The 13,412-nt window shown below is 32.6% G+C and overlaps 1 protein-coding gene across 1 annotated transcript in view; it reads right to left on the reverse strand.

The window, feature by feature from the left end:
- Nucleotides 1–3,825: 3,825 nt before the first annotated feature.
- Nucleotides 3,826–13,412, reverse strand: part of LOC149554843 (medium-chain fatty acid ethyl ester synthase/esterase 2-like) — a 203,310-nt gene continuing 193,723 nt past the window's right edge. The window contains exons 14-15 of the mRNA XM_089828856.1: nt 4,766–5,176; nt 3,826–4,483 (exon numbers count right to left, since the gene is read on the reverse strand). Of these exons, the coding sequence (XP_089684982.1) occupies nt 4,106–4,483; nt 4,766–5,176 (789 nt within the window). The 3' untranslated portion in view covers nt 3,826–4,105. The remainder of the gene's footprint in view (nt 4,484–4,765; nt 5,177–13,412) is intronic.

A 13,412-nucleotide genomic window follows, 5' to 3' on the forward strand; every position in this document is an offset into this window, starting at 1 on the left:
ATTTACACTATATATTAATATATAGTGTGCAAATATCATTCAAAAAGCAATACTTACTAAGATGTTTTAAATTAAAACACTAAAATTAAATTAAAATTATATAGTTAATATAGTCACTTAAGTGAAAATTTTAAAAACAACTCAACTTAAAAATATAACATAAAGTGTTCTATAGTTTCTTTAAGTGAAAAATTAAAATGATAAAGTAACTTAAAAACATAACATAAAGTGAAGTTATGTTATATTTTTCAAAAAGTGAATGTTAACTTTAAAATATAACATGATATTTTAAATTGTGTAGTTGCCCTTGAAGAGTCCACTTTTTGGACATTAAAATGGTCATATATTTTGATTGCCAACTCCAATTAAGCCCTAAGATAGATTGAATCGAAGGGAAAACCAAAAGTAATGATTTGAATAAAACCAAAAGACCAAAAGCTAACAAACACATACTCAAAATATGAAAAAGGATGATGAAGGCTTCAAAAATCAAGCATAGGCTTGACAAACAGAAAAAACTAAAAGACTAGATGAGAGTCTTCAGTAAAAGAGTTCATTACACAAATTGGAGTTGATTGGTTAATCAATGTTATCCAATTGGATAATGAATTAAACTCAGAGAAATGCAAAACTAAGTTGAAAAAGTTTTGTATTGTTATCTACATTTTGTGGTGAAAAAATGCAAGACAACATTGTGTCTATTTGTTTTCAAGCATAATTTCTATTTAATGACCTTCGTCATCCATTTCTTTTGTGTCCATTCATTTTCAAGTGTATTTTCTATGTGATGACCACCTTCATCTATTTTTGTTTAACCACATTTCGAGTATCCTCGTGTTGTTATTTCATTTTTACACTTATTTTTCAAATTCATATAAGTGTATTTGTCTATAAAACAACATCAAATTGAAGAGAAAGAAGAACAATGAAGCACAATAAAGAATTTGCAAGATTTTTATTTACATGTTTACATTATTTTATGTAGATCTAATTTTAAAAGCTTCATTGAGTGATTGGGATACTTTGAATATGATTCTTATGCTTTTTGTAATTGAAGCTTTCATATTAAAAAACGGACCGATTTCTCTATCTACAAGAAGGATGATGCCCCCTCCTAAGGTTTAAAGCAAGCCACGTATGCAAATTAATAACCTATTGTTCTAGTATGTATGATCATTCAAATAAAGTCTGAAACGTTAATTTAGACTATAATATACAATCTACTCTTGGTCTAATAAATCAAAACCTAATTATTTTTCTTTTAGATGGCAATAAAGTTCCAAAAATTGGCCTTGATTGGTCATAAGGTTCCTCACTTAATTTGTGGCTATGTTGAGGATGTTCCCCACAAATTTTTTATTGTCCATTTGTTGTCAAGGTTTGGAATTATTCATGGGTAACGACATGGATTAGAATGTTGAGTATCATGTGGTTATGTTTGAATGTTTGTTTGGGTCTACTAATGGGTTAAGTAAAATTTGCAATTTCTTTTGGATGTTTTTATCTACTAAGATTTTTTTTTAATGGGAAAAAAGGAAAAAATATTGCTAACAAGGAAAGTAATGAGTCCTTATTGAGTCTTTTAACAAGCTCACGATTATTTTCAATGTTGAATAGGTTACTCTTACATTGGAGTTGCTAGCAAAAATAATCATGTAAATGGTTGAGGGAGGATCCTATCCAATAACCTAGGATGACATTAAAGAAGAAAACTATTAATTGCAAGACTTTAGGCAAGTTATAAAATAAAATAAGGGTGAATTTATGGATTTCTAGAATTAGTGCCTCAAAGAACATGAATGGGAAAAGAAAAGAGATGAAGCCATAAGATTTATGGAGGAAACACACCAAAACTTCAACACTTCTCACTAGGAGAGGATGTCTTTTCCAACTGGAGCACTTAGGGGGTGGGACTCCTTCAAAATCAATTGCAACAAACCAAAAAGTAGAGAATCGTGATAAGGGAATAGGAAAAGAGATTGTTGAAGATGACAAACAAGCATGAGACAATGAAGAAAAGGAAGGGAATCAAAATGATTGATACATGTTTAGATGGTTTGTGTTTGCCAAAAGATATTGCTTAGATATATTATGTACTATTGATAATACTTGAGACTACTATATCCTCGTAATTGTTTCTTTTTTGACTAATATGTTTGACAATGTAATTAAATGACTAACTAGGTCACCTTATTGTTACAAGCTAGGGTTGTTGTTGCACCATAAGATCAACCTACTAATGCCCAATACAACCAGTAGACTTATAGAACACGAGGCGATTAGAGTCATGTCACGAATCCCAAAGAGGAACGTTGGTAGTTAGTCTAACAATCCCCCCTCTCAACATTTTCTGAGGAGATTCAAACTTGTGACCAAGCTCTGATACCACTTGTTACAAGCTAAGGTTGTCGTTGCACCAAAAGAGTGACCTGTCAATGTCTGATATAATCACTAGACTTATAAAGAATAAGGGACAGTTAAGCCATGTTACAAATCCCAAAGCAGAATGTTTGCAATTTGTCCAACACTTATGTATGCAATTATACCTTTATTAAATTACACCAACCTCACTAACTAGCAACAGGCAATCCCCATCCCGGCCTTGATGATGTAGTAGAATAGACCAACCTCACTAACAACTAGACTAGAACCTTCATCATAGCCCCCATGATCCAAACAATGACATTGACATTAGACTAATCATGACATCATCATTAGACTAAAAAAATCCTAGGGCAAGATTTCCAATCACATCATCATCATCACAGGGAGACATGAGGAAATGATGGGAAGCCAAGGCCTCAATAATGGCACTATCATGAGCAATAGTGATGAGCACCAATGACCACCAAAGGAGCATCCACAACCATAATACAAGTAGACAAAAACTGTTTAGCACATGCAAAATAATAGCAATGAGCTATAGCTCCATTTGAATATTTCATAATTACATAACGATGATTTTTTTTTTACTTCATAATTTATTTATTTTGAGTCTAAATATTTATTTTTAGTCTAAATATTTATTTTTTGTGTTGGCTAAGAATGTATGTGCTTTAAAATCTATTATCATACTATGTTTATACACACTACAAAGTTGGAGTAAAATGTAAGTGTGAAATTAGTGTAACTATATAGTTTTCCATTTAGTTTAGTGTGCACCTAGTTGAACTGCATTAATACAATAACATATTGAAGAGCAACATATTCTTGTATTAAGCCTTTCTATGGATTGATTCTTATTAAGATTTATTGCACTTGTATTTCCGCCATTTATCCATACTATCACCATTTATATATCATTATTACATATCCATATGCACTTACTTTTACATATTTACTCTACCTCAAAATTTTCATTTTACCATAAGATTCATTTTAAAGTGATATAGAATTGATTTGAAATTGAAATTGTGAAAGCGTGTCGGACACATATTAGTGCAACTTTTTACTATGTTACTATATTTAAAGATATTCAATGTGCAATTAATTTCACATGGAGAAATATTAGAGCACACTCAAATTTATAGAGAACATAATGAATCAAATCTGCATTATTGTATAGGTGATCTATGTGCATGTGTATATTTTATCATGCATTACCATTGATCTAATCAACAACAAAATGTTTCACCGTCGCAAAACATGTGGGGAAATTTAGCTCTCTAGAAGATGAAGGCAAACATGACTTTAAGCACAAATTTTATCAAATCAATCACATGCACCACAGATCAAGTCCGTTTCATATTAACTTCATTACACTAGAGATACAATTCGTAGCAGTAAAAAATGAACTATAAGATTTCTAAAGAAATGACATATAACTTTTCACAATTTATAATGTTCTTCGTTTGTTATTCTTGAATTTAATGTATTGGAATTTTACATCAATGTTTTGGAGAGACTTATCCTCATAAACTTGCTGCTTCATTGGCATAGAAAACACATTCTCCTGCACACAAGATGAGTAGACGAGGCAATATCTCCAATCATATTCCAAGATCATATGGCAAGACTACAAGTCATTCACTCGGACATTTAAGTAAACATAAATAAGAACCCGTTAATAAAGCAGTGGGTTACACATAAATTTATAATGGTGTACTTATTTTCTAGGCCCCGCCATACTCCACACGCTCTTAAACCTTTTTCTAAGATTAAGCATTAGAGCCGAACCAAGTAAAGGCCATGCCGTTATGAGGGCCATGTAGGCAAGAAGCCATATTGACCACCTTTGTGATCGAGAAAGATGCATCATTCGTTTTGCTATAGAGATTGTTGACTTTGCTTTATCATCTCCACCTCTTTGTTTCTGAACAGAATCTTTGCTTGATGAACCACTTTCAGCTTTTGAGCATCCTTCAGTATTACCAGTACTTGTATATACAGGCTCTTCGGATGCTCCAGATTGAGGAAAAACATTGCTCTGGGGAGATCTTGCTACAGCAGTTGACATAGCTTCATCTTTTGAAGAAGCCTGCATCTAAAGATAGAAAAAGAGAAGAAATAAATATAACAGACTAATGTCTGCAAGTGACCAAAGTAGGTCAGTGAGACTTCATTAATTTTACAAAGAGGATGGGAAACATCCTCATTGTATGCATTTATCTTTTCTAAAATGCAAACTTAGTTTCATTTATCTCAAGTCCAAATAGTCTAAATAATTTTAAAGCAGAAAAATATACAAAAAATTATAAAGAATGTCTCCCAGCCTAACATGTCTATTAAACAGAAGAACTAGGATTTAAGATGATCAAAATGAGACCTGTTCTAAAAGCTGTTGCAGAGCTGATTGAAGAGCAATATACTCCTTGCCATCTTTCATACATATCTTGAATATAGGCCCTCTCTCCTCATCCGAATGTTTCTGATCAGACTTTTCTTTGTTGCTTCCCTTCACAAGTTTTGATTCTTCTTTGTTGCTGCCTTTTCCAATTTTTGATTCTTCTTCATTGCTGGAGTTTGAAAGATTGGATTCATTACCAGATTGACAAGTATCCAATCTGATATGCATTTTTATGTCATCCTGAACCAATATTTTGGTGGGCATTGCTTCGCCATCTTTTTGGGACTGCATAAAACTACTATCATGTGTACTAACCATCCCGTCATGTGTGACATTCAAATAAGGGCCCTCGCCAATAGGGGATGAAATTTTTGAGAGTAGATCAGAACTCTGTAAAACAGAAAACAGTTACATTTATCAATGGTATAATATTTTGGAGGTCTTGCTCTTAAATAAGAAACTGAAATCAATGAAACCTTTAGATTTTCATGGAGTAAAAAATTGAGTTATTTTAGATGGAGACAATTTTATTCTAACCAAATGAAATCAAATTTTGAGAAATCCAAGTTGCTTCAGTTTAGCCCACAAAATGCCAGCAATTCACCCAAAACTTGGAAAAATCAAGAATTCCAGAGGACAGATTGCAAGAATGTTAAGTATTTAACCTGACAATATACAGGTCTGAAAGTGCAGATTGCACTAGACCTTCTTACCTTAAATATAATTGGTGTTTCCTTGAATGATATAACCTTCTAGAAAGCTGGCAACTTCTTAGAAACTGTTTGGTATTGGTTAACTAATCTAACACACTTTGTTAGTTAGCATAAGTTATAACATGCCTTACTAATCGCCAATTTCTAGATAATATTTTATTTGTTAAGTTAGGAAGGGACATGTCCCTTTGAGGGACAAATCCTTTAGCATCAATATTTAAGGAGTTTATTGGTGCAGTTAGAGAACACACAGAAACAATTAAGTCTGCTCTTCTAAGCACCAATATCCTGCGATTAAGATCATAAGATACTCTCATTTAAAAGGTGTGTGTGTGTGTGTGTGTGTGTGTGTGTGTGTGTGTGTGTGTGTGTGTGAACTTCTTCAATAATCAGATTATTAGAAGACCATTCTCAACTTCCAAGTACTGAAGTAAAAGTCTGATATAAAAAGATACAGAATTTGCAGAATCTTTACATGGTATCAGAGCTCTGGTAGTCAAACCTAGGCTCTACAAAATTCAATTATTAGACTCTATATATATCTAGCAACTATCTTCTATCTTCAATGGCATACACAATCAGACCCGAGGACAGGTTTGATGGGAAAGAGCACTTTGATTCCTGGAAATTCAGAATCATGATGATTCTTGAAGAGAACGATGTAAAACAATTTGTTGATGGAGCATCCAAACAACCTCCAATTGAACCTCACAAATCTATCTGGAGCAGAGGAAATAGAAAAGCTATTCAAATCATCTTGGATGGAGTTAAAAATGATATCATACCTATGCTTACAAAACATCAAACTGTCTTTGATATGATGAATGCATTATGAAATGCATATGAAGTAAACAATGCAACTAGGGTTCTCGCACTAAAAAGGCAACTGAATCACATTCATATAAAAAAATGAGAATCGATAAATTCTTACTTCAAAAGAGTTGGCATTAGAGATGAACTATCAAGTATAGGAACCACTATTAGTGACATAGAATTAACACTTATGGCTATAGATGGATTGCCAGATTCATGGGAGACATTTGCACAAGGAATAAGTACCAGAGATAATCTTTTGGACTTTAACAGACTCAAGAATGATTGTCTTCAAGAGGAATCTAGAAAACTAAAGAAAGGAGGGAAACCGAAAGTAGAAGATGAAGAACTTCATGTTCTTAATAAGGCAAGAAGAAGCATTTCAAGAAGAAAAAGGGAAATCAAAATAATGAAAAACCCAAGAAAGATCTACCTAAAATAAAGTGTTTCAAATGTGAAAAATTTGGACACTATAAATCTAATTGTTCTGAAAATTCCAAACAACAAGCAAATTGTACAAATGTCATTAGAGAAGAAGATACTTATGATCCTAAGAACCGTGTTTTGTATTCCTCACTATCAAATGAAATTTCAAATAAAACATGGGTAATTGATAGTGAATTTTCTAGACATATAACGGGATACAAAGAAACACTAGACTCTTTATCAGAGAAGGTTAACGGTGAAGTTACCATTGGTGATAATTCAACACACTCCGTTGAAGGAATTGGAAATTGTACTTTGAAACTAAAATAAGGAAACTCTCTTCTTCTTAAAGGTGTACTCTATGTACCAAGAATTAAAAGAAACCTAATCTCAATTACAACACTTGAAGATGATGGGCACAATGTTGCATCCGTGGATGGCAAAGTATTAACTTGGGCAAAGAACTCCTCCATCAAGAAAGCAAAGTTAATTGCTTAGAGAAAAGGATATTTATATGAATTGAATACAGAATCTAGTCGATCTATTCAAACCCTAGTTCATGAAGCTGCAGATATAAATGAAATATGGCACAAAAGATTAGGGCATCTAAATTTCAAAACTTTATCAACTATGGATAAGATGGTTACTGGATTACCTAAACTAAATAAAGACCACCCAAGTATTTGCAAAGGGTGTGCTCGGGGTAAGAACACCAGAAGTCCCTTTCATGATAGTACTAGGAAAACAAATAATGTACTAGAATTAATTCATTTAGATTTATGTGGACCTATGTCTGTTCCTTCTCTTAGAGGATTCTGGTATTATATATTGTTCATAGATGACTTCTTTAGGAAAACATGGATATACTTTTTATAATGCAAGGAATCAGAAGAAATCCTACAAAGATTTAAAGAATTCAAAACATTAATTGAAAACTTTTTAGGGCATAAAATTAAAACCCTTAGAACTGATAACGGAAGAGAATATACCTCAGACTTGTTTAAAAGGTTTTGTAAAAAAATCAAGGATTAAGGAGTACATTGTTCTTTATAATCCAGAACAAAATGGGGCGGCAAAAAGAAAGAATAGGAGAATTATAGAAACTGCTAGAGCTATGATTTTTTACCAAAATCTAGAATATTATCTTTGCGCAGAAGCCTCTTGTACTGTTGTATATATTCAAAATAGAAGCCCTTACTCCTATCTTAAAGATAAAACTCCTAAAGAAGTATTTACTAAAGTAAAACCCAATATAAGTCATCTTAGAATTTTTGGGTGTCCAATATATATCCATGTTCCAAAAGAAAAGAGAACCAAGTTAGAACCCTCTAGGAGGAAAGGTTATTTTGTAAGGTATACTGAAACATCTAAGGCATATAGGATTTTCACACCTGGACAAAAAAGTATTGAACTTAGTAGGGATGTAATCTTTGAAGAAGATCTTGCAATCAAAAAAGCCATAAGTTCTAATGAACCTTCTCCTTTATCTAGTTCTAAAAGAAATAGTGAATCTGGGTCCCAGTGGGAGAACTTAGAAGAAATCGAAGATGAAATTCAAAATATGAACCTTGAAGAAAATGCAAAGAAAAGACCACTTTGGGCCATTAAAACAGTTGAAGTAGCTTAAGACTTTGCTACACCTTTCGAAATAGTCAGAGAAAGCAAAAGGCCTAAAAGATTATCTAGTTATATAGAGAACATGAGTAATTTATCCAAAATAGAAGAATACCAATCTATTATGAAAAATGATGTTGGGGAAATTGTTCCAAGACCTAAAGGAAAATCTGTTGTTTCTTCCGAGTGGATATTTAAAATAAAGCATGTTGCTGATGGTAGTATTGAGAAGCATAGTTGGTATAATCGCCAAATAACTAGCGAGTTTCTACTAATCGCTGAGTTTTTGGGATTGGCAAGTTTTTCACAGATTTAATTGTGACTTGGCTACAAAAAAAATTGCAGTTTTTGTGGAAAAATCGCCAATTAATCACCAAGTTTTTGCAAAAAATCAGCAAGTTTTTCAAAAAAAACTCTTTTTTAAATTTTATTTTTTTATATTTAATTTTATTTTTTGGTTAAAAACAAAAGGCAAAAAGCCTATATATATTATGTAGAATAGAGAGTTACAATATGCTAGTAGAGCTAGGAAGAGGAAGATGTGATTGTAATGATGTTTTTATTTCCAGTTTGACACAAACTATTTACTATTATGCTTCCCGCCATTAGTATTCCGCATGAAAATGTGATTTTGTACCCACTATGCATTTATATATATCTAAACTCCTGCTTGTTTCTTTTGTGTTCTCTATAATGAACTCATTAGATGCATCTTCTCATTGAAATTTGCAAAAAAATGTATTTTGAATTAAATTTTAGCGATTTTTTTAGGTTCTCGAGTTTTCCCAATTTTTTTTTTAAAATGGCCGAGTTTTTCTTGATTAAACTTTTGGGGGGCTTGGCGAGTTTTCCAACTATGTTGAGAAGTATAAAGTCAGATTTGTAGCCAGAGGATTTTCTTAGAAAGAAGGGATTCATTATGAAGAAACCTTTGCTCCTATTGCCAGATATACCTCCGTAAGAGTAGTCTTAGCAATTGTTGCATCAAAGGGATGGTAGGTACATTAGATGGATGTAAAAACAACATTTCTAAATGAAAAAATTTCAGAAGAAGTATATCCGGAGCAACTTGAAGGATTTGAAACTCATGATCCTAACACTTTTGTTTGCAAGCTCAAAAAATCTCTCTATGGGCTTAAACAGGCTCCCAGGGCCTGGTATGAAAGAATTGATAAGTATCTCATTGGCTTAGGATTCTCCAAGAATGAAGCCGATCCCAATTTATGTTATAAAAGAGATAAAAATGATATGGTAGTTCTAATACTGTATGTTGATGACTTACTAATAACAAGTGATGATCATCTCATAGATCAGTGCAAGAAAGATCTAATTAAAGAATTCGAGATGAAAGATTTGGGACTCCATTACTTCCTAGGACTAGAAGTATGACAAAATTCTAATAGTATCATACTTAATCAAGGGAAGTATACATCAGATATTTTAAAGAGATTTGGAATGTAGAATTGCAAACCTATGTCTTCTCCAATGGAGACTAATCTACATAAACTTAAGGAAGCGGCAGCAGAATCACCTTCCATAGATTCTACTCTCTACAAACAGATGATTGGGTCCCTTATGTACTTTGTAAATACAAGACCAAATATTTGCTATGCAGTTAATGCCTTAAGTCAGTTTAGTGTGAACCAAAGGAGATTCACCTAGTTGCGGTTAAACACATCATGAGATACTTACAAGGCACTCTTAATTTTGGACTCAAATACGAGAAAGTTGACTTAGACTTACACGGATTCATTGAATCAGATTGGGGTGGAAGTGTTAAAGATAGAAAAAGTACTTTAGGATATTGTTTTAGTGTAGGATTAGCAATGATATCTTGGAGATGCAGAAAGTAGTCTTCAGTAGCTCAGAGCTCCACGGAAGCCGAATACATTGCAGGAGCAATGGCCTCTCAAGAAGTAGTCTGGCTGAGGAAGTTACTTGTGGGATTATTTGGGCAAGCCATGAATCCTACGATTATTCATTGTGATAATCAAAGTTCCATCAAGCTCTCAGTGAATCCAGTTTTCCATGACAGGTCTAAGCATATTGAAATTCCTTACCATTATGAGAGATATGGTAGACAGGAATTCTATAAAATTGGAATACATTTGCACTACAAATCAGACAGCAGACATACTCACCAAACCTCTATCTAGAGTGAAGATAGAACACTCCAGGAGGAGACTTGGTATGGTTGAGTTGTAATCCATTTGTATTTTTTTTATTATTAATAAAATAATTTTATTTTGTCAGGCTATTGACTGTTATGGGCTCCACCATTTGTATTCATTATTTAAAGAGGTGATGATCTCTGAAATAATGAAAACTTGTATAAAAGGCATTATGAGAGATGACGATCTCTTAGATAACGTACTAAACAGTAGAGTTTTACAGTAAGATCTAGATGAGTTTTAGATCGCATTGTGATGTTGACATTATTATGTTCATGAGTCACAAATTGGATAAAGGAAGAATCTTAGTATTCTCCGAGTTTATCCTGTATTCTGGTAGATCTTAAACTCAGGATCTTGTTGTGATATAGAAATACCAGTTTCTATGAATCACAACTTGGATAAATGAAGAGATTACTCTTCAGATTTGTCCTGTATATTATCACTAGTAGCAGTGATTTGTCATATCACATGTTTAGTAATATGACATTGTATCATGTGTTCTATGATAACACATACTAAGAAGATTCAAACAAATATAGAGTATTAATTCTTGCTTATTCATCTGTATTGATGTTGCTAGATATAATATCTCTCTGTATGATTATCAGGTTAAGGGGGAATGTTAAGTATTTAACTTGACAATATACAGGTCTGAAAGTGCAGATCACACTAGACCTTCTTACCTTAAATATAATTGGTGTTTCCTTGAATGATATAACCTTCTCGAAAGCCGACGACTTCTTAGAAACTGTTTGGTATTGGTTAACTAATCTAACACACTTTGTTAGTTAGCATAAGTTAGAACATGCCTTACTAATTGCCGATTTCTAGATAGGATTTTATTTGTTAAGTTAGGAAGGGACATGTCCCTTTGAGGGACAAATCCTTTAGCACCAATATTTAAGGAGGTTATTGGTGTAGTTAGAGAACACACAGAAACAATTAAGTTTGCTCTTCTAAGCACCAATATCCTGCGATTAAGATCAGAAGATACTCTCATTTAAAAGATATGTGTGTGTGTCAACTTCTTCAATAATCAGATTATTAGAAGACCATTCTCAGCTTCCAAGTACTGAAGTAAAAGTCTGATATAAAAGGATACAGAATTTGCAGAATCTTTACAAAGAATTCCTAAACGAGGAAAAAGAAGGTTATCAATTTTTATTGTACAATGACAAATAAGGGGTCCAACACACAAGATCATTAAATAAGTACTCTTATCTTTGCTGGAGAATCTAAAATACGGGATAAAAGAAAGGAGAAATTGAAACCATCTGGATTATGTTTTAGATTTGAATTATGGTACAGATCCAATTGAGGATCCTGTTGGTTTAGGTGTATCAAAATTTGTTGTTATTGCTGATGCAAAGATCAAGTTGACTCCAGTGAGTACTCCCACTAGATCAAGCCTGAACAAGTAATTCCATTTGCACAAAAAAGGGCAGACAAATTCATATTACAATTTTGTCTTTTTGATTGGAATCACTACATAACATTTATTCACAGCTTGATTATTTTGTTTTGGAGCGAATGGTAAATGTCCAAGATAAAGACTTAATATTAGATTTGAATTATGGTACAGATCCAGTTGAGGATCCTGTTGATTTAGGTATTTCAAAATTTGTTGTTATTACTGATGCAAAGATCAAGTTGACTCCAGTGAGGACTCCCACTAGATCAAGCCTGAATGAGTAATTCCATTTGCACAAAAAAGGGCTGATAAATTCACATTACAATTGTCTTTTTAATTGGAATTGCTACATAACATTTATTCACAACTTGATTATTTTGATTTTGGAGCAAATGGTAGACCACAACAAAATTAGTGTAAGAATTTTACTCCCAAGTCCCTACAGAAAATGAAAAACCAGCTAACCTGTACAACTACAAAACATTTACTAGCAGATTCATTCTAGATGCTACCCTCTATCACATAAATTCAACCATACACCACAAGTTAAATGCATATAAAGTAATATCTATATCTAATAATACCAGAAAATGTCATGTCCCCTTTGTAAGCCTTAGTTATCAAAAGACTTTTAGACTACTATTTTATTTTCCAGTCTACTAAGGTGAAGTAAGGAAATAATTTAATGATATGACTTATAGGTTGTTCTAAAAAAATTATGTTTCATTTATAAAAAATAATATTGTTTTTTGTTTAAAAAAATATTTTAAAAGAATTATTAAGGTGTCATTATGACTGTGGTCCAAAACCATTATTTATTAAAACAAGCTGTTTAGACACCTTTTAAATTAATTTTTGAAGTGAAAAGTAAAAAATATAACATGATCCCCTCAAGTGCCTATATAAGGATTTGTGCATTGAAGAAGGTTAACATTTTATAAGATCTCCATGTCTCTTGATATTAAACATATGTTCATTTTTCTGTCTAGAAACAAAAATTTATTTGACAAATGGATTCAAGAATAAAAACCCTCATATTCAATGTGAATGATTCCATTTAGAAATTGCCAATATGCTAAACAGCTATAAAGTTCCTAAGTTACCGGTACTTCAGAAATTTACTTCAAATGCTGGTACGATACGTTGGAAAATCGCTGTGGAATCTGATAGGGTTCGAGTTTTCCAAGTTTGCAACCTCTATCCAAAAGTTTTTATCCTGATGTGGTGATCTGACTTCGAATCTGAGTATTGACATGGCATTTTTTTTTTGTTTTCTGACGAATTTGAGGGTGATGTGTTTTTTTAAAACCCTTTTTAACATTCAAAATCTCACAACTAAAGCTCCATGTCTTTCCTTTCTATATGCTGCAAGCAGAAACCCTCCCAAATGCAGACAGAAATGTCTGCAGAGGTAGCTGTTTCAATCCACTGCAGACGATCGTCTTCTGATCAACCTGCGTTTATATTAATAAATT

The sequence above is a fragment of the Cupressus sempervirens genome, chromosome 5, assembly GCF_028749045.1.
Source record: "Cupressus sempervirens isolate cs-2001-9-10 chromosome 5, ASM2874904v1, whole genome shotgun sequence".
Classification (NCBI taxonomy): domain Eukaryota; kingdom Viridiplantae; phylum Streptophyta; class Pinopsida; order Cupressales; family Cupressaceae; genus Cupressus; species Cupressus sempervirens.